General features: G+C 43.9%; 5 protein-coding genes across 5 annotated transcripts; 4 read left to right on the top strand and 1 right to left on the bottom strand.

Annotated features, from left to right (window-relative positions):
• Positions 1 to 518: 518 nt before the first annotated feature.
• LOC131262276 (ionotropic receptor 75a) lies at positions 519 to 3,068 on the top strand. The gene is made up of 8 exons (XM_058264243.1): positions 519 to 875; positions 975 to 1,301; positions 1,368 to 1,501; positions 1,572 to 1,742; positions 1,834 to 2,278; positions 2,368 to 2,574; positions 2,652 to 2,737; positions 2,855 to 3,068. Exons 1-8 carry the CDS (start codon positions 519 to 521, stop codon positions 3,066 to 3,068), a joined length of 1,941 nt encoding a protein of 646 aa, XP_058120226.1.
• A 334-nt stretch (positions 3,069 to 3,402) lies between these two features.
• On the bottom strand, positions 3,403 to 4,642 carry LOC131262282 (microfibril-associated glycoprotein 4-like). Its single transcript, XM_058264251.1, has 3 exons — positions 4,550 to 4,642; positions 4,302 to 4,445; positions 3,403 to 4,221 (listed from the first exon to the last, which is right to left on the bottom strand). The coding sequence occupies exons 1-3, from the start codon at positions 4,640 to 4,642 to the stop codon at positions 3,403 to 3,405; spliced, it is 1,056 nt and encodes a 351-aa protein (XP_058120234.1).
• A 651-nt stretch (positions 4,643 to 5,293) lies between these two features.
• Positions 5,294 to 7,794, top strand: LOC131262284 (ionotropic receptor 75a-like). Its single transcript, XM_058264253.1, has 6 exons — positions 5,294 to 5,420; positions 6,332 to 6,398; positions 6,460 to 6,889; positions 7,065 to 7,232; positions 7,444 to 7,526; positions 7,626 to 7,794. Exons 1-6 carry the CDS (start codon positions 5,294 to 5,296, stop codon positions 7,792 to 7,794), a joined length of 1,044 nt encoding a protein of 347 aa, XP_058120236.1.
• A 2,089-nt stretch (positions 7,795 to 9,883) lies between these two features.
• Positions 9,884 to 11,159, top strand: LOC131263772 (methionine aminopeptidase 1D, mitochondrial). Its single transcript, XM_058266027.1, has 4 exons — positions 9,884 to 10,033; positions 10,092 to 10,314; positions 10,374 to 10,827; positions 10,891 to 11,159. The coding sequence occupies exons 1-4, from the start codon at positions 9,951 to 9,953 to the stop codon at positions 11,085 to 11,087; spliced, it is 957 nt and encodes a 318-aa protein (XP_058122010.1). The 5' UTR covers positions 9,884 to 9,950; the 3' UTR covers positions 11,088 to 11,159.
• A 213-nt stretch (positions 11,160 to 11,372) lies between these two features.
• Positions 11,373 to 13,668, top strand: LOC131262361 (cilia- and flagella-associated protein 20). The gene is made up of 2 exons (XM_058264352.1): positions 11,373 to 11,731; positions 12,506 to 13,668. The coding sequence occupies exons 1-2, from the start codon at positions 11,456 to 11,458 to the stop codon at positions 12,830 to 12,832; spliced, it is 603 nt and encodes a 200-aa protein (XP_058120335.1). The 5' UTR covers positions 11,373 to 11,455; the 3' UTR covers positions 12,833 to 13,668.
• Positions 13,669 to 21,285: the final 7,617 nt, after the last annotated feature.

Below are 21,285 nucleotides of genomic sequence, written 5' to 3' on the forward strand. Positions count from 1 at the left end.
TTTTAAACTTTAAGGGTATATTAAGTGACTAAAGATGTAAGTAAAAACGAATTGCTATATCTTGACTCAGTAGACACAGCCTAAATCCTATTAGTATCATTCAGTGAACACAGTCTAAATATTAATATTTTTGAAATATTTATCAGGAACGTTATAACGGTTTAGATTCAAAGAGTTCACGTGTATTATAAACTAAACATTTCTTTCAAGCTTAATTAAATACTTGATTACACAACTTAAAGAGAATTTTGAGCTATCTGAATCAAATTATCAAATCAATTATAATCATCAAATCGTAGGCATAACAATTTGTAATGTAGTATCACTCGAGACATTAAAGAGCGTGTCATTCCCCTGCCTGAGCATTGAGGGAGTCGATAATTTATCATTTGAATAAATCATCCTGTAGGTTTAGCCTGTCAATCAACCCATCAGTGTCAGACATCCTAGGATCATTATCCTTCAAAATCAGAACCACCCCGCTCGACATTCATCAAATCCGCTCTAACTTTGCAAGAATGAAGGTTACAGTCCTGCTATCGCTGCTGCTCTCCGTGGCAGTTTTCCTCGACGCAAACTTTGCCCGAGACCGGGAAAGCCTTCTGCTTGATTTTTTGTCCCTAAGACACTGCAAACACGCGATTATTTTCGACTGCCTTTCGGGACAGCTGGAGCAGCAACAGAAGGAAGTCATTTCGCAGCGGAAACTGGTGCTGCAAGCAGCTGGCACTAGGAGCATATCGGTGCGGTTCGTCGACATCGGCTCACCGATCCTGCAGCAGAACGTACCGGCCATATTTACCCCACGACAGTACGCCAAACCATGCTGCGTGCTGGACTACCAGTGTCCGGGTGCATCGGGTCTGCTGGAGGAAGTGAGATTGAAATAAAGAGCAGCAGATGTTGGGGAAGAAAGCATCGGAGATTTTGTGAAACGGAACACCCCACTTCAACGATGGTGTTTATCTTTGTAGGTCTCCAAATATCGGCTCCTGAACAACACCTACAGCTGGCTGCTGCTGGCTGCGCGACCCACAACCGACCGGAGGGAAGTGCACCGGGTGCTTTGGAATACGACCGGAATCCAAATGAACACGGATCTGATTACCGCCGATGCGGCGAGCGACGGGGCCGTTAGTCTGTTCGATATCTATTCGAAAGGGCGCCACCTCTGCAAAGACGTCTACCGGACGCTCTACGGGAGTTGGCGCAAGGGTGAAGGGTTTAGCTTGCTGGCGAACTACAGCCGGTATAGGATTCGGCAGAATTTCAACTCCCTCCAACTGCGCGGCGTCACGGTGGTGAGTCTTTTGCGTTGTGTTTGGGCTCGGTGAAGATTCCGCGCGCCTACAGGGACGCTGCTCTAGATCGATAGGGAAAATGTGACATCCGGGATGGTGGATCAGCTGCTGGCCGAACCGGGACTCAGCAAGGGTATCGTGGCGTTCGTCAAGTACCACTACGCGCTGCTGGTTGTGTTGCGGGATTTCCACAATTTCACGTACGTGCAGTGGCGAGCACAAGCTTCACCCAATAAGGGACCGATTGGTTAATGGTCTTGACCTCCTCAGCATCAAGTATCGGCCGACGCGTGGCTGGGCTGGTCGGCTGCCATCCGGCTACCGGTTGGGACTGCTGGGAGTGGTGCAACGCCGCGAAACGGACGTCGCCGCGACCGGCATCATCATGCGGCTGAGCCGTCAACCGGAACTCGACTCCATCCACTACAGCTGGGCGTTCGAGTAAGAGCGGGTGGTGGATGCGCGGGACCCGGTGGCTGGCTATCGCTAACTCGCGCGCTATCGACGCGCGATCGCTTACGGTCTCTTGCAGAACTGGTTTCATCTACAAAATCACACCGGACATCGGCAGCAAGTCGGAAGGAAACGGCTTCGTTGCTCCATTTTCGCCGTCCGTGTGGATCGCGTTTCTGGTGTCGCTCGCGCTGGCCGTGGCTGTGCTGAAGTATCTGGCACGGTTCTCCGAACGATGGCTGCGCGTGTGCGAGCCGCCTCGAGCCACCGTGGCGTACCTGGTCGATGTGGTATCCTGCGTGGCCCAGCAGGGGGTACCGTACGTGTCACGGCTGGTGCCGGCTCGCCTTGCCCTGATCGTGCTGCTGGTCGCCAACCTGGTGCTCTACAACTACTACACCTCCACGGTTGTCAGCGGTCTGCTGAGTTCCCAGATGATAGGACCGGAGACGATCCCGCAAGTGATCGACAGCACGCTCAAGCTATCCCTGACCGACACGGGTTATCATCGAATACTACTCAGGGTGAGTCCTCTGACAAACAACGGATGTATAGTAGGATGAGGCATACAGAAAGTTATAGTCTTAACCCTTACATACTCTACACTTTGTAGGAGCAAACCCTTCCGTACAGTACCCACATGCACGATCGCAAAGCCATACCTCCACGATCTCCGGATGATCTGCCATTGTTTACAGATGTGGACCACGCCGTGCCATTTCTGAGACGCGGTGGACACGTACTACACTGTGAGCTGACAGAAGTGTATCCCGCGATCGCTAATCAGTTTACCGCAAACGAGATATGTGAACTTAGAACGGTAAATATTTGTTTAGAAGCTATATTGCTAGAAGTGGTGGAGATCTCTTATTTACATCAATAACCCTTACCTTCCAGGTCGAAGGATTGTACAAGTACGACATCCGCGTGATGGCCTTCGTACTACCGAAGCATAGTATGTACGGGGAAATGTTCAAGATAACGTAGGTCCCTGTTGCTGCAGTGCCGAGAGTTTACCATTTTGCTCACCGTATGTTTTACTTTTGTTTCACGTTCACGTCACCGCCACGAATCCCACGAACCCGCCGGTCGCCGGGAAGGTTGATGCGGGCGCAGGAAACGGGCGTCGTAAAGCGGATTTATAGGATCCACAAAATAGCGAAACCAATCTGCCAAGGAAGTGCAACGGTCTACTCGGTGGAGCTGTCAGAGGTTTTGCTGGCGTTTATAATATTAGGAGGTTGTAAAAGCGGCGGCAACGGCCGTTTCAAATGCCGTTCGGCAAGCGATTCGCGGATGAGGCTAATGGTTTGAATTTGGTGACCTGTTTTTGCAGCAGGCATCGTACTATCGGGGTTAATTTACCTGGTGGAAAAACAGGGGATAGCCTTCCCCGGAGCACGCAGAATGCGGAAGAGTTATGGTAAAGGCTGGACGCCTGAAGACGACACAAAACTGGCGTTTGATGATGAGCAGCGGCAAGATGATAACGTCTAAATTCGGAACTTTAATTTGAAAAGTTGATATTTTATAATTGAAGCGCGCTGAGCGAAAAACTAAGTTAAAAAACAATCACACTTAATGAAAAACTAACCTTTTAATTAAAAAATTGATTTTTTACACTTATTGCTACACATTGCCATGTTTGTTACGAATCGTGTTTCATAATTTCGCGAATCATCATTCGCGAATAAGACAGACCGCGCCAGTCCATTTTAAAATAGGCCCACGACATGGCACTAATATCACTTGTTGTGTTTTCATAACGCCCGTTTAAATTGGAAACGGTACACAATTCGTACCACCAAGCCCCATGCATACCCTTAGCACAATTACCAATATCTAGATCGTTGTCACGATCGAATGTACTAAACTTATGATCTTTGTTGGCTTGCAGCGCATCTCCTGCTGTCCCTGAGTATGTTCCTAACTTCTTCAACACATACAACTCCGTTTCGTTCCCTATCTCAAACTCTCCATACTTAGCGTAACCGTAATTTCCATGAAAATCTTTGATTTCCACCAACAGTTCGTGGGGTCGATTTTTCGTCATTTGATGCACGTATTCCAGCCCGACCCAGAATTCGCCATCCAAACTTCCGAAACCGTTACGGTATGCATCCCAATCGCGGTAAAAATCGACAGAACCGTCAAACCTGTGCTGGATTACTGTCCAGCCTCCATCGAACTCATCGTGTTCGCAATAGACCACGAATGGGATTGATTTTGCTCCAATTTTGATCATGTATTTCCCTGACACATTGAGAGCTTGCCGACACGAACTCACTGAGCGAAATTTCTGGAATTCCCCTAGTTTCTCGAACTTAACTTGCGACGTTTCCTGGTATGTTTTATTTTGATCGATCTGGTGTTTTAAATTTTCAATCTTGGAATTAAATTGACTTTCAAGATCCACCAATATGGCCTGCGTTACGTCTTCACTTGTTTTCACACTCTGCACCACTTGCTGCAAAGAAGACACATAATACAAAATTCAACGAATTTTCCTACACACGCTTCGAAACATCTATGATCCACCTTCCTTACTTTCTTTAAAGACTGTTCCATTCCATGCATTGCCGTTTCTAACTTGGAGTGTAATTTCTCGCCTAGTTCCGTCACGTCCTTCTCAAGCTTAGCTAGCTGGTTCTGAAGGTTGACATGCCTTTCGTTTGAGGCTTGGTTGTTTTCCTGCAATCAATCGAATTATCATAATCAAATAATGATTTATACACACATCTATTATGCTTTTTCATTATTGTACTAAGCATGTTTTGAGAATTAGAATCTATTACCTTCAGCGAACTCTCTATGGTTGTCTTCATAGTTTGCTTCAGCTCTTGCAGCTTATCCTGCAGCAAATCTACCTTAGCCGTTAGAATATCCATATCGAAATCTCCACTAGCCTTTGTAAGCTGAGCAGACAAAACTATACTCAAACACACTACTAAAAGACACCCGTCCCTATTCATGATTTTAAAATCTCCCTTGGTCTAGCGCTCGGATGATGAATGACGACTGAGGTTCGAGTAAATTTATTTGTCTCAAAGCGACACGCAAGTTCTCAAGCGAATGTGTGCCAAGCGATAACGCTGTTAATGTTATCACCAGCTCAATCTTAAAATAGCGTAGATCCTTTTCATTTCAATTCAAAATCGACATTGATTATGCTTTAATCTACACTTAGTTTGTTTCAAATATTGTTCAAGCTATCATATGACAAAGTTGCAAAGTGTGTTGATGGAGAAAGAAACATGTCAGAACTAGCAAAATGTGGAAAGCGAAAATTTGATTGAATTTAAAAATGGCTCTTGTGTAAAATGTGCAGCAATAATTTCGAAATATAATTAAATTGATATCTTTAATAACTTAACGTAATGATACCATAACTACCACAATCACTGTCCACAATTCGTTTGCTAGTTTATGAATTATTTACAAGGAAAAGGAGAATGAAGACTTGGTAAAGCTTTCAGCTAAACCCCATTTTGTTGGTGCCTCTCAGAGGAAAAGGAAGTAAAACTTGAGTCATGTATAGGATGTTTTCGTTAGTTTCGATGTTATGCTTCTTTCCATTTCTAGCAAGTGGGTGGAAAGAGGAGTTTATCAAAGATTTTATATCCTACAAACACAGCAGACGAGTTTCAATTTTATATTGTGATGAGGGTACTGGTGTTAGACTATTTCTTAAAAAAAGAAACACTTTAATTTAATTTTTTCTTTACTCCCTTTCAGTGCTTTTTTCTGCAGCCCAAGAGTTGATAACAGAAGGAATTTTCATTCAAGTGTACTACATGGAAAGTGATTCAACGTTTGGCATACCGTTTTCTGTTATATCGCCACGTTCTGCAATAGTGGCAGATATGAGTTGTCCTGCGTTTCAACGAAACATCGTGATGGTCAGCTAGAAAAGTACGCGTAGAAAAATACTTCGATTTTATGCAATTGTTCCTTTTCGTAGGCAGAAACAACCTTCAACAGCTCCTATACATGGTTGTTAGTAGCAAGTCATGATAGATCGGTGGATGTTGTAGGCACAATCGGGAAAGGATGTGGTTTGCGTTTGGATTCGGACGTTACTTGGGCTCGAGAAAAAAACAACGATGACTCATTTTATCAGCTGATAGACGTATATACAACAAACAAAAACAGTTGCGGTTCCGTTCGAATGAACTTGCTGGGCAGTTGGCAAAATAATACTGGTTTGCGTATCATACCAGGATACAACAGAAATGAAATACGTAGAAATTTCAATCATGTTTTGCTACAAGGTGTGCTAGAGGTAAATGGAACAGAAATGAAGTTGAACTTTATTATCATTTATACTAGCTTACAGATGTCAAACATTTTATTTCCTTCAGGTCAATTTAAACCAAACTTCCCACTTTAAATACCACCTAGCCCTGATGGAATTTCTGCAACATGTACACAATTTCTCGTGAGAATTGCATAAAAAACATACGAATTTAGCCACAGATAGTCATTTTTGTACTCATATGTTCGTTTTAGAATCAATTATGAGCATATGGATGAACAATTTCTAGACAACATAACGCTTTTCGATGTTGTTGGCTCAGGTGTGTTGCAGAGTCTACGAAAAAAGCCCGTCAATATACAAATCGTGCATCAAAGTTGGAGTTATAAGTCAGTATAGAAAAAAGGTCTTTCTAAATGAGTTCAAGCGAGTTCAATTTCTAATTTGCAGATTGGGATTCATCTATCGCTTGACCCCGGAGGTTAATGGCGTCTCGCGAGGAATCACCTCTTTATCACCATTTACTGTACCCGTTTGGTTCGCGGTAATTGTTGTTATTTGCTTATCGCTGGCAGCATCACAACTAATGGGGGGTTGTGAAAACAACTATTCACCCTCATCGCACAACCACTTCCTGATCGACATGATCGGATTGATCGCACAGCAGGGGACAACAGAAAGTTCCTCCCGGGTTCCGGTACGCATTGCACTGTACGCAGTTATGGTAATGACCTTCCTGCTGTACAACTACTATTCGGCCTCGATCGTTGGGGAGCTGCTGAGTGGCATCAATCCGGGTCCGAGAACGATCGAGGAGCTGGCAGAATGTCCACTAAAGGTGGTATTTAACAACGATTCGTACAATCGAAATCTGTTAGAGGTAAAAGTTTAAATTGTCAGAGAAGGTGAATAATTTTAAAACAAACATATTTTTCATATCAATTTCTTAGGATAAATTGGCGCTATCTTCAATTCACAAACTTTACTACAAAAAGGTAAAAGATATTGATCACCTTTAAGTACACCTTTTAAAGCACACACCCTTTCGGTTTCAGGCATCCACAATCAGCGAAGGCACGACCTCCGTTCCGGTCTACGCGGATGTGGCCACAGCTGTTCGATTGCTGAAGCAGGGTGGTTTCGCTTTCCACTGCGAACCAACCGAAGCCTTCCGGGAGCTTGCGGAGCAGCTGGATGCGGACGAAATTTGCGAACTGCGCACGGTACATTTTTGTTTTTCGAGTCTCATAGCAGAGTATCGTATTTCAAGGATCGATCAAGCGATCACCTTTCCACTGATCGAGGTCGTGTTAAGTTTGTTGTTCAATGTTTTTTTCTTTATCTTTGTTAATTTTCCAACCATCCTTTCGACTTTTGGACGCTGATGATATGCAACCAAAACCAACAACACCGTATCGGCGGGTGGACCATCAGATGCAAGGATTGTACACCAAGCTAAGGATGATGAGTTTCGTATTACCGAAGGGAAGCATGTACGCCGAGCAGTTCAGAATAACGTGAGAACTTTTCACTCCTTTTGGCGGCTCGATAAACGATTTTTCGATCGATTCTTACTTCTAACGACGGATGAAAACTCTCTTTAATGTGTCTTTAAGATTGACAAGAGCGAACGAGATGGGTCTGATTCGACGACTTTTAGGAATGTATCGTAACGAAATGCCTGAATGTCAGAATGGTCCACTGATGCAGCCGGTGGTGATGGCTGGAGTTGCAACACCATTCACAATTCTCGGAGGTAATGAAGAAAATTTGGGGGAAGACTGACATGGGTGAATGATTATTTTCATCTTTCTTCTTTAGTCGGAATGATCTGCTCTACGATTATTCTTCTGATAGAAAAAGCTGTGCAATATGTACAAATTAGGCACTTGTTCGTCGCTAAATAGGGGTTGGTTCTGCTTCCGACGTTCGACGTAGTGCAGTAGCAGTACGGCTCCGGAATGTTTTAATGCAAAACGCACACTAAACTTACGAACCTGGCGTGTAATCGAGTGCACGCAACTGGTTTCTGTCCCTCTGCACGCCCGGTGGAAAACTAGTTCAACCGCGTGTCGTAAAAGTTTACCCAGTACGCGTCAGACCGACTCCCTACAGTGGATATGCAAGATGCAACAACGAAAACAAGTGCAGTTCCTTCGACTTTATCCCCCTCAATGCAACCGTGCGTTCGTGGCTGTTTTCTTTTTTTTCTAGATATATTCTGGAAACAATAAAATGCCCCGGCTAACGGTTTCGGTCAGTGGTCATCATTGCATGGCCACTTCAACGGATTGCGGCTAGGGTGTTAGGGGCTTATCTTCGACAAAACAGCTGGTATTTATATCGACAGAAAGGGGACGAATGGAAACCGTGGCAAATCCGTTTGCTACCGCTTGCAAGGTACCGTGGAACCGCTTGCCAGGTAGAGTAAGTCATTACGAAGCCTGGGAGTGTTTGTCACGGAACCAAAAATAGCCTGTTAAATGGTTGCCGTGCCACAAACTCCATCGGATGGCTAATTCAAACAGACATACGCTAATAGAAACGTTAAGTAAATTATTTGACTGCGAAGTCGTGCCATAAAATGGTGCATATTGTGCCAACGTCCTAGTCCCCCGCAACGCTGGCAGTCAGTGACCAATCAAATCACTTTCCAATCCGCCATCGCCAATATGGTAATAGCCTTGTTGACCTGCGAACGCACTTGCTGCAAGACCTTTCCTCCACAATTGATCCCACACTCACCCTGCTGTCCACAGTCAATGAGGATGCGTCGATGATGTCTTCTCACCCTCCCTGTCCACCATCAACCCGTTTGGCAGTGTATTCCCTCATTAAAAAATGCAATAACCCGTTGATGAGCAGAGTGCGGAGAAGCTGAACAAGCGCATGGCTTATAATTAGTTCGCGGGGTTTGTGCGTTGATCGGCTGTCCAGTCCTAGGTTAGCCTGGGACCGGACCAAGTATTGAGGCAGCAAAACATCCCGAAAGAGAGGCCTCCGTTGGTCCAATTCTGCCACCATGTGAGTCGTCTTAAATGTTTTTCAAAGATCATCGCGTGATGCTGAGTGCAAGTGCCACTGTATGCGATCGGTCGTAAAAACGCAGCTTAAAGCCGACCGACAAGTCCCGGACGTGACGAAGAGTGGAGTTCCCAAAGGGACTGCTATTCATCGAAACCTATAATGGTTAGTGATAGCAATAATATACTTCTAATAATCAACCGCAATAAAAACTCTAAAGTAAGTAAAACATAATAATAAAATGTATGGTTTAAACTTGGGGCTGCCTGTCGTCTTGTTAATCTTTGTTTTTTGTTGTCTATTTGATAAAGGACGTAAATATTACCGAATTTCATTAAGTATGTTGAAATACTTTATAACGAAAATGTATGCACAGAACGATTGGACATTTGAAAAACCTTAGAAATAATGTGTGAAACCATTTGGTGGCAGTAAAAAAGTACATATAAAGATATGAATTACAAATCCAAACAACTAGTTCATGTGGGAATATTCAATGGCACCATGAGTTTCTTGATTCGTTTGTTGCTTGTTTTATTTACTTAACATCACCATAATGTTGATAAAACTTATGTTTTTTGACTAAATTCTATTTTGATGGATAATTGCATATTTTAAAACATGTTCGGTTACTAATTACATTAACGGTCAGTCTAGTATATTTCAAAATATTATAGCAAAGGTTCTTAAAACAGAGATGTGATGGGAATACATTACACTAGCAATCTTGATTTTGCATAAGGTACATATAAAATAGTTTGAATATACCTTGGCTTCAATTGAAAACGTAAACAAATAGTTATGTCAATGTTTTGATTCTGTTTCTCTACAATCATACGATAATAAATATATTCAACGTTCTTGTCGATGGGAATAATTCGCTTCAGACTATCATTATAGTTTACCGTGAAATTGCAATGTACCAAAGCATTAATGTGTTGAGAAATGGGGTAGCTTGGAACAGCTCATTTCGCAGGACGTTTTTTAGTAGGACGAAAAGGTAATGGATGCGAAGAAAGGCGTATTAGCGTACCATTTAACCCACAGTGCTCTTTCAGGTATGATTTTGGAAAGTGCAACCTCATCACCGAGCTTGGAAATGTATCACCCGAAAGGCGTGTCCCAGAACATATTCCAAAACCACCCTACTATTTCGTCCGTAATTCTCCGAGTGATGGCGAGGGAAAACCGGAAATCAAATCCAACCAACAGATAGCCGGCATGAGAGATAGCTGCAGATTAGCCGCCACTATTCTAGACCGCGCGTGTCGGTTTGCGAAGGTTGTTTGTAAGACGTCGATTCATTTCGTCTTAATGATAAGCGATAACGTTTGTTACAGGTAGGCATTACGACGGATGCAGTAGATGATTTCGTTCACGAAGAAACGATAAAAGCAAACGCCTATCCATCCCCTTTGCGGTATTTGGGATTCCCAAAGTCGGTCTGCACGTCGGTCAACAATGTAGCTTGCCACGGAATACCGGACGACAGAAAATTGCTCGATGGAGACATTATCAATATAGATATCACGGTGTTTTACAATGGGTTCCACGGTGATTGTTCCAAGACAGTACTAATTGGAAATGTGGATGATCGGGGAAAATATTTGGTAGAAAACACCGAGCTATGCCTCGCTGAGGCAATACTATGTTGTGGACCTGGTCAACCACTCTGTGTGATCGGCAAGTCGATCGAGAAATATGCCAAAAGAAAAAAGTTGAATGTTATGCCTGCCTTTCTTGGACACGGTATTGGAAGCTACTTTCATGGACCACCGAACATATTTCATTTTGGTAAGGTTGTAGCAATACAAAGTAAAATTGCATGTTTACTGATTGACTTTTTGTTTCTTTCAGACAATGATTTTCCTGGTGTAATGCTGCCAGGAATGACCTTTACCATCGAACCAGTTCTAACGTTGGGTGATTCTGAGGCGGAAATTCTCGACGACGCATGGACGGCCGTGTCGGTGGATAATGCACGTAGCGCCCAGTTTGAGCATACAGTTCTAATAACAACCGATGGTTGTGAAGTACTTACAGTAACTGATTAGCATTGTAGAAAACAAATTGAATAAGAACTGTTTTAAGCTTTTGATTAAAAATGTTGAATGGTTTTCTACTTTATTCATTTGATTCTTTTTTCAATATATCATGATTTAATTAATTAACTGTTCCCAAATTGGATTAAAAGTGTATCAACGGATGATTCAAAATGAATTTTGGTATCACGCTTTCCAAAATGGCGCTATGTTTATGTGTCAAACAGTTCAACTTAACCCTACCTGGCAAACAATCTTGTGCAAAGATAACTGTCATGTCAGTCGATTCAAGTCCCAGCCGTCGAGTGCAATATTTTTCGCGTCGTCCCTAATTAAAACAAACCTTCTTGCAAAACCCCGGTCGGTAGTGTGTGCCTAAAATGTTTAAAAACACGTTTCAATCTGGGTTCCTGTCGATACTGTACAGTATCGGCAGCAAGCCACTGCAAATTTGGGACAAAAAAGTCCGCAATGGGCACATCAAGCGCATCACGGATCAGGACATTCAGTCGTTGGTGCTGGAAATTATCGGTACAAACGTGAGCACAACGTACATCACCTGCCCGGCAGACCCGAAAAAGACGCTCGGTATCAAACTGCCGTTCCTGGTGATGATCATTAAGAACCTGAAGAAATACTTCACATTCGAAGTACAGGTGAGTAGAAACCGGCTTCGCCCAGCGATGGCCAAATGCGGCGTGTTGCCGGTGTTTTGTTTTTATTTGCAAATGCAAGCCGTTGGGAGATTCAACGGCACGGAATTCGGTGGAATGTTTTACTTGCTACGGATATTAGCATCCCATTGTACCTTCGTGCGAAAAGTTCAATGATTTTAACATAACAACATAAACAGAAGAATCGTTTGGCGGAAGGGGAGGAGTGTCATGGACCGTTGTCAAAACAAAGCAATCATATGCGCACGAAATGTGTGTGCACAACTATGGTCTAGCAAGGGTTCAATGTGACCAAAAAATGAAGAAAAAAACACCTTTAAATTCAACTTTCCAGACATTTAAAAAGAAACATTCCTTTTTTCGAAAAATAGAAAATCAATATTCCCCCAACGAAACTAAACTGTTCCCGATCATTTTAAATCCATGATGCCCTCGTTCTGTCTGTCCTGGTCTATTGGCAGGTTTTGGGTGGCGCGGGGGTTTAATGCTCCTGCTACGTTCCCGGTAGGTCACTGCCTTTGCGGTGGCAGATTGTGTTTTTTTTTTGTGGGAACACAATTTGTTTTCTTTCGAATGGTTTCAACTTTCACTAATGAAATTAAATAAGTTCGCTTTCGGTTCTCTTCCCTAACTAAGCTTACCGTGTAAACAAACTGCCTCCCATTCATTATTGGGGTTAATGTTTCTTCTACGCTTAGTGTAAAAGTTTGTTTAATGGTGTTTTTCACCTCTCATTTTGGCTTCCCTTATCAACAGGTCCTGGACGACAAAAATGTACGCCGGCGGTTTCGTGCCAGCAACTACCAATCGACCACGCGTGTGAAACCATTCATCTGCACAATGCCGATGCGGCTAGACGAGGGCTGGAACCAGATTCAGTTCAATCTGTCCGATTTCACACGCCGAGCGTACGGTACCAACTACGTGGAAACGTTGCGCGTGCAGATTCACGCCAATTGTCGAATAAGGCGCGTGTACTTCTCCGACCGGCTGTACTCGGAGGATGAACTGCCGGCCGAGTTCAAGCTGTTCCTGCCAATTCAGAAGCCCCAGTCGAAAGCCATCGCACAGCAGGCATGCTAACGGCGTCCCCGTCCATCATGTTCAACATCGAAACACCGCCACAAATTGCACACAACATAATTTATAAGCTTCACTGGAGTGTGTTTTCGGTAGACAACATTGCAAACGCTGTCGTAATTTAACATTAATTAATTGCACAATGCATTAGACGTTACATAAAAGGTGTGTGTGTTCAGTATCATTTGCATCATCCCTATCCTATTATGCTACTAGGTAAAGAATTTGTAAAGAAAATAATTTCTGGCATTAAAACATCTAAACGGTGGAACCTAACACAAAAGTGCTCTTAAACATGTCTCAGATAACCCTCCCATCCTAGCTCTACCTTATTGGTGCACATGCGGGATGGGGACAAAGGGTCAGAGAGGTCGCCTTAGAGGTCGATCATATAAAAAAAAAAACATGTCTCAGATTAGCTGAAAAAAGAATCGACTATAAAATTTATGCCGGCGTACCACTTTTTCAAGTATCTTTTAAAATTTCAATATTCTCGACTTTGGATTTTACTGTAACTTTAACATGCTGCAGATGCAAAACTGCTTTTGAACCACACAAACGGAGCGATTGGTATGAGCATGTAAATAAGACGTATACCAAACTATGGAGAAAAGAATAACTAGCACTGAGTGTGAACAGTGAATTAATTCACGGATCCATTTGATTGTGACAGTGACGGAACTTTTGTTTTTGGAAAATAAATTAGCCATCTAAACATCGTTCTAAAATTCATAGTCTTTAGTTGGATTAGTCAATTAAGAAAGCTCGAAAAATTGTATTCTTTACGATAAATGAATGAACGATTGCTTAATAAATAAGACGATTGCCCTTTTAGACGATGGAGGAGTCTTTTCCCCTTGTTTTTGCGTTGAATTCTTCTGTTGCACCAATTCCCTCACTCACGATGATTTCTATAACCCCGTCTGGCTGTGGCAAACAGGAAACCCCCCAAACATGGTCTGATTTGGAGCGTATCACTGCGGTTTAAAAAAGACGGCTGCATTTCGGGATGGGGCGAAAAAAATAAGAAGAAAAAAACCAACCGATGAAGCGTGGAAAATAGCATAAATTAACGCCCTCATTAACGATGGGCGGAACGACGGTTCCGGCATGATTTGGATTATTTCACCCGATTGATCTTGATCTCCGCTCGTGGTTGGGCATTTGCGTGCCCTTCCATCGATGGGCGCATATTCTCATATTTCCCCTCCCACTCGTTCTGGTCACAGAAAATTCCACACGCGCACCCGGGGGGTTGTGTACATCGTTTTCCCATCCCATCCCGAACAGCACGAAGGTGTGAACGATTAACGCGTTTCGCATCGCTTTGGTGCAGTTGGTTAGCGCCGGGTGTAAACGTAGATTAAACGGTTTTTGGTGGAGGCATACGAGTTCGGCATGATGAAATATATGGCTGCATGAGTATAGAAATGGGTGCCAAAGGGGAAGAGCAAGGAGAGTGTACGGGATTACGCGAAATCTGGTTTCTGCGGTGCGTTAGCATAATTTGGCGAGAATTTCGGCCGTCAGTTTGGTTGACCTGATTATATCAAAGCCAGTTGGGATGGGAATTTAGTTCCAGTGCTTCTGATGTTTGTATGTTTTGAAAGCGATGCTAATCGATTTTTCGTTACAACAAATTATTTTGAGCATAATTATTGCTATAGCACAATTTTATGAAAAATATAAAAAAAGCCTAGAATAGATCATTAATGGCGGCTTTCATATAAACAAATTGAAAGGGTTTTTAAAAATCCGCTTTAATTACTAAATTATCTAACGGCTAAAATGACTGGCATTTATCCTCTTCATTGCCGCTTGCTGGTTGGCCCGACTCCGGTGGACTCAACCAAGACCGAAAGTGGCCGACGCTGTAAGCAGGTGGTCCTTTTTGAGTGCAGCTAACGGACGGGCGTTGGGCCGGTCCATGTTCGTTTGAATAGACCACCGGTAGAACCGTCGTACATGTTTCCGTTTGGCTTGTCAATCGGGAGCACTGAATCGTTCCTCGAAAAACAAACCACGGCCCTTCGAGAGACCGCATTCCCACCCTCTGCTTTCACGCTTGCCTAACTGGGTGCCCGAATGCTCGACCGAACTGTACATCACGGTACAGTTCTTAAGCGGTTGCCTACTCCTCGTGCTCCTTCAAAATTTATCTAAATTCGATCAAGAAGAGAATGCTCGCCGCTTCCTGTCCGAAGGGGAGGGGAAGGAGAACGGTCGGTTCCGATCCGATTGCTGCTGTGGTGGGGTGGCGAGGGATGGCACAGCACCTCAGGTGGCGGGTACGTGTTTTCGTTGTGGTTTTACCATTCAATGAACATGGATGGTGGAAAATTAAAAAATTTTCTGGATCACTTCCGCGCGCGCCAGCGCTTTGGCGCAAAACCTATTTGAAGAACGCGTTCTGGGAAAATCGGTTCTAGAATGTTGTTCGCGTCGTGTAGCGGTGCTAACTGCAAAACGAACATGTTACCACTATGTTCCGATATGTTGAACAAGCCGTGTAGCATGGGAAAGCAGGAGTGCACACTGTTTCCACTATGGTATGCAGAAAATTATGCTTAGTAACCGGAAAAGTGAAATATGATAAATTTAAAGGAATCTGAATCAATCGAAAACCTACTCCTCGTTATCAGGAATATAATATTAGTAAGGAGTTAGAGAAGATTCACTCATAATGGGAAACTGTGAGTTAGAATAGATGAAAAGAATAAAAGGATCAACTGAAGTGAGTTAAAGTATCAGGATTTCACACGTAAATAAATCTTATGATTTAGAAACATTCCGGAAGTGAGAATTTGAATATAGAATTGCTTTTGATGCAAATTTTCATTCCTCTCTCTAGTACTTCAAGGCAAATTTAATGAACTCAACATAAAAAGTAAGTATACGATGGTTGTAGGTAGTAGACGAAATTATTTCGTTTGCATTTACTGTTACACAATTATTGCACCTGATATTTTCAAACGGTAATCCGTTCTAGCGATCCATTTTCTCTCACTCTTCTGGTGTGGTTAATTTTTGATAGTTCATACAACTATTTCCCGTGCGTAGCCTCAAAGAAGAAGAAAAAAAAACTCCCGACCCAAAAGCATCATCAGCATCGATCGGTCGATTGCAGATCCATCGATTTGGGAGGCCTTTTGAGAATCGATCTTTTTCCGATTCTGCGCCACAAACATCCGATTCGATCGCCTCGGTTCCGGGCGGATCAATCAGTAAGTGTACCGAATCTGTAAGCTGGTGCTGAAATTGCGCTTCCATTCGGTAATTGGCAATTGGTGGTGGCCGGGGTGAACGCCGTACACCTGCGTGGCCACTGCAGCCCAATGGCTATCTGGTTTATCTCCTCAATTTTTGCGTTTCGTTCGTTAATTCGATCGGTTTTTCTCCAAGTCGCGTTCCGAGTGAGCTTTCGCGTGTCGGCGGTACGGTTCTAGATTGCGGAAAAGGCTTTTACTTCGGCTGTGGCGCGCACCGGACTAGCGTGAGCACATGTGCGTTTGGTCGTTTTTTTTGCTTCCTATATCTCCGTTGCCACGCTTCATTGTATTCTCACCTACTTTCCAACCAAGAATCGTGCGATTATATTTAATTAAATTTGTTGATAGTAACAAACGAAAAAAAAACTACCCTAACATAAATAAACCAAAAACGAACGGTAAACGGCGCAAGTGCTGTGATGTGAAGGAGCTTACACGGTCGATTTCAGAATCACCAGCTGACCATGAAGGGATGGAAGAACTTGTCCGAGGGGGAAGCTAGTTTCGATTACTGCTATTTGCTATCGGTACCTTTCACATTCGTTGGGATCTCTTACGTGATATCGAGTTGGAAAGTTTGTTTTTTTGCAAATACAACATACATCATGCACATCATGCCAAACGTTTGGAGTCAATGGAATTGAACATAGGTAATGGAGATGGACCAAGAACATGGGGTAAAGTATGAAGAATGGAATGCGAGCTGTTCGGAGTTAATTAGCTTGTGAAAATAACTGCATTTTTTTCGTGCCAAATATGTTCGGAAAACATGTCTCACAAAATTTTGTTTGGAGAACAGTTTCAAATGAAGTGAAGAACTTTCTAAAATGGATAAACTTAGAACATGCTTCCCCTACTTTCTTTTTTTTTTAATTTTCGGCTTTGTATCTGCTCTATAACAATAATCTGGAGTAAACAATGATTTTAAAATAACTTCTTCATTTTGAATGATTGGTCTTCTGGTAAAGAACTCCTTTACAATTTGACTGCTAAGCGTTTTTAGAAAATTAAAAAAATACAATAATTTTTGATACATTTCAACAAACGCTAAGACTTTCTTTTAAGAAATAACAAATAGACAAAGGCAAATTTTTAACAATTACTTTATTAGTGCAATACCATATGAGTATCGTGACAAGTTCCGAATAGCTTGTGACATACTTTTATCCACATTCTTTAATTCTTTTTGAATGTTTGTGCATATACATTTTGTTTCTAGAATGTTTCTTCTTTCATTCAATTTTATCAATTGTTCTATTTTTGGTGATTCTGATTTACTTTTATTATTCTACTGGTTCACCGCCTCAGAACCTTCAATTTACTATGCAATATTAAAATATAATGACAATAATGAACATAAGCTTTATTTTTACGATTTGCCATAAAATATCTTTCAAACAACATATTTCATCACCGAAAAAGAATCGATCAATTTATTTACTGGTGCATCTGGTGTTCCAACATTAATTTGGTAATCCCAGACTACCCGCCTTGCACTTGCGCTATCAAATTAGAATTCAGTTCAGTTGAGAGAAAAGCAAACGAGGCAAAACCCATCGCCTGTCTCCCATGGAAATCGAAGAAAATAAAACACCGCTTGAATAAATGGACGAGGAAAAACAACACGCGCCACCGCCAGCATCGAGCTGCTCGACCAAGTAAAATCATGCTTCCCCACGTCTCGCAGCATAGCGTACGGGGGATGGAAACCGGAGGTCCCTCCACCGTCCCCCCCCCCCCCCTTCGATCTGCAGCATGAAGGGAAAAGCCCACCACCGGAGGGAAAATGCTTCGCCGGTACCGAGCCAGCGTCGAAGCGAAGCTGCGATCATTCCACGTTCAGCGTGCGGCAAAAGCAGACCTGTTGTGCCCCGAAGTCTCCCGCGGTGTGTTCGCTCCAGCGAGCCTTTGTGCATTTTCCGTGCGTGTGTGTGTGTGTAAGTGCCTTGGCCAAAAATTGTGCATTGCGCGTTAACACCTTCGGGGTTCCGTTTCCCCCAAATCATCCCTCCCGGCCCGGCGGTTAGGTAAATTGCAGTGAAGTAGTGCCTCGGAACATTGTCCCCGTTCTAGGAGCGGCTCGCGATTGTGTCACGGTTTCCCGGTGACGTTTGGGTTCGGGTTGAGTGCGGCTTCCGAGTGCCAGAGTAGTGTTGTGATTACGGGTGCGTTGAATATGGAGCAGCCACGGGTTGCCATTTTTCATTAATCTAGCGGGAAAAAGTGTTGCTCGTTGTAACTGCAGAACGCGCGTTCGGGACTATTTTCGGTCCGATATTACTAGGGCATACCACCGTTTCGTTTGGTTAACGGAAACTGCGTTACATCATAAATAGGAAATATAGAAACCAATTATAGATTGCCGAAAAAGTGTTACCTTGAGCACCGTTTGAAAAGTATTCGGTTGGTAAGGAACGTTAATGGCTTAATGTAAACTGCAAGATGGCAAAACGATCGACTCTTAGGGAGCACAAGAGCCACACTCCATTAACACGTGTGACCGTTAAACGTTGATTGCACTCGCATTAAAGGTGCTGGGGCGAGGCGTTGACAGAATTTAAGATGCAGGTGAAAAGGAAAACCACCCATTAAGACAATGGTTTGTGGCGTTGTCATCGCGAATGCCATCGGCAAATCCTACACCTTGTCTTCCGAAGCCTTTCGACTGCAGTTTGCGGTTTTGCCCCCCTTTTTTTTTGTTCTATCACATTCAAACTCTCGCCATTTTCTGTGGACGTGAGAAGTGGGTCAAATATATTGATGAAATCTCATTGCCCCCGTATTGGCCGACCCGCCGCTTATTATGCGACGAAAAAGCGGCGTTAATGTAAATCTCATGGCATCTGCAAATGGGCAATGGTTTGGGATTGCGATTTCACCCATATTTATTTGAATCGGACCGGCGATTCATTTGGTCGGCGATTGAATGGGTTATGATAATTTGTATTTTATGCTTTTTCCATGCCCTTGCTCCTAATCCCCCGTGAGGGGGGTTTTTAATGGGAGCTCGTTTGAAGTCACGGTAAATTCGAAGCAACGGATCGTCTGCTGAACGCTGAAACGTTGCCACATATTTGTGATCAATTTGTGTTGACGGATAACACGATCGCGAATGGTGCCAAAGATGCATGGCGACCGTCGCCAGTAGCCCTTCGGTGCTGGGAACGGGTTTCCTTCTAGCGCTCGGGAAACTTGCCAAACCTGTTGACCGAACGCAGGCATTCTTCCCCGGTTTCCCGGACCGGGTTTGCTCTTTTCTTTCCCTCTCCCGCGCGGTAATTAATTAGCTCACCTTTCTCCTCGCAGGATGGATATAACCTGAATTGCCCGATCAAGTCGATCGCGCACATTGTGCACGATCATATTCGGCCTATGACGCGAGTCGCCGGCAACACGCTGACGACGGTTTTAAAAACGAGAGCACAACTAAGTCGCACCGATTACTCCCGGCTCCGGTGGGGCAATAAAAAGGAAAACATGTCGAAAATGTGTGCCAATTCATTGCGATCGCTAATGTCGGGGGCAAAGCTCGGGAAGCAAAACAAACCGCGGGGTGCGCCAGAAGAAAGCAAAAAAAAACACACACAACCCAACACTCACCCATTTCGGAGGCTGCATGCTTTCCCGCGCCTCTGTTCCGGGCGCAATCAATCAAACGTCCGATTGCAACCGTGACCGTGGGTAATGAGGGGTAGGGGGTTTCGGGACTGTTTTCGGTCCGCTTTTCGGCCCGCAAACCGCGACCAACGCTGATCAAACGGACCAGCCGGAGCCGGAGGGTGGCGACGGTTGATTGAGCCCGCAACGACGACAACGCCAAGATCAGGTGCGCTAAAAATGGTTATTTACCGGATCTAACGTGACCGCAAACAACGCGTCAGGGCCAGTGTGTGTGGCAGATCGTTGGGACGCCAGCCTGGAACCGGAGCAAGCATCGCTCGCGGAACGAGATCGGCAAGGAGATCAAGGTCGATGGAGTGAAATTCGGAGGGCCAAAGTCGGTTAGTCGAATGAAATGAGCATTAAGGATGAAAAGGTGGCAAATCGGTTCGCATCACTGCCCGGGGTCGCAATTGGGAAAGAGTACTTCGGATCGTGGAAAGACACCACCTTCCCTCCCGAGCCTCCGCCCTTTCTCCGGAGTCGAGCCAAACAAGGTCGTTGCGGCGAAATTTGGTGATCTTGAGGCGACACGAAAACTAAATCGTTCCGCCACCATTTTCACGGACCTTTAGCGCCTTCTCGGTGGCTTTTGCGCAGGGAAAGGGAGTTGAGAGAAAACTCCCAAAACGGGAAAACACAAGTACCAAGCACCTCGAGCCAGCTTGTCGCGCAATGAGAGTGAAAGGTGGGCCAGGTTTCGTCTGTTGGCCACCGTTTTTCGGGGCGATCAAATGCGATATCGCATTGCTAATGATGCCGATTGTTGTTGTTGTTTCGGGACAGCCTTGTTTTTTTTTCCTTCTTGTTTCGTTCGACAATTACATTCCAAGGGGAAACCGCAAAATGGTGTCGCAGTGTGACGCCGAGTAATTTGTGAAAACGATAGTATTTTCTCATTCGACAAGCACCACCTTTTTGGGGCCAATTTAAGGCTGGTTTTGTTTAGCTTCTTTTTCTTCTTCGACTTTAGAGGAAAGGAGGGAGGGGGGGGGGGGGGGGGAGCAACTGATAACCATCGCCAGTAGAATGCGGGTTCGCGTCGTCGCATGCTCCGGGGAGGAAAAGAAAGTTTGCCCAAAAACGGGATGGATTCGTGCCATTTGAGATTTGGTTTTTGGTACCTAATTTCAGCATGGGAATTAATGGGAAAATAACTCAACTTAGGAAGTCAATTGGAAAGCCGCGTGATATCTAACATCCAATGAATTTTAAGATTGCTTGCTTACCATCTAGTTATAATCTTCATCTTTTAACGAAATGGGTTGCAAGTCATATTTATCATTGGTATGCAACATTTTAATAATTAGAATAGACACCCGCACAAGATCCTGTGAGTAACCAGTTTTGATCAACTTTCTCCCAGAGCGGTAAAAACTGGCAAGTGATATTACTTTCCCTTTAATTCATTTCGAAGGAGCTAAACTTTGTCCGCAATCGCGCCGCAGGTTCATGCAGGCAGCGTTAGAGCGTTAGCATATGCATCCGCCCGGTTGAATTACATTTTCCGACTTTCACACCACCGAT

Source organism: Anopheles coustani, chromosome 2, assembly GCF_943734705.1.
Source record: "Anopheles coustani chromosome 2, idAnoCousDA_361_x.2, whole genome shotgun sequence".
Taxonomy (NCBI): Eukaryota; Metazoa; Arthropoda; class Insecta; order Diptera; family Culicidae; genus Anopheles; species Anopheles coustani.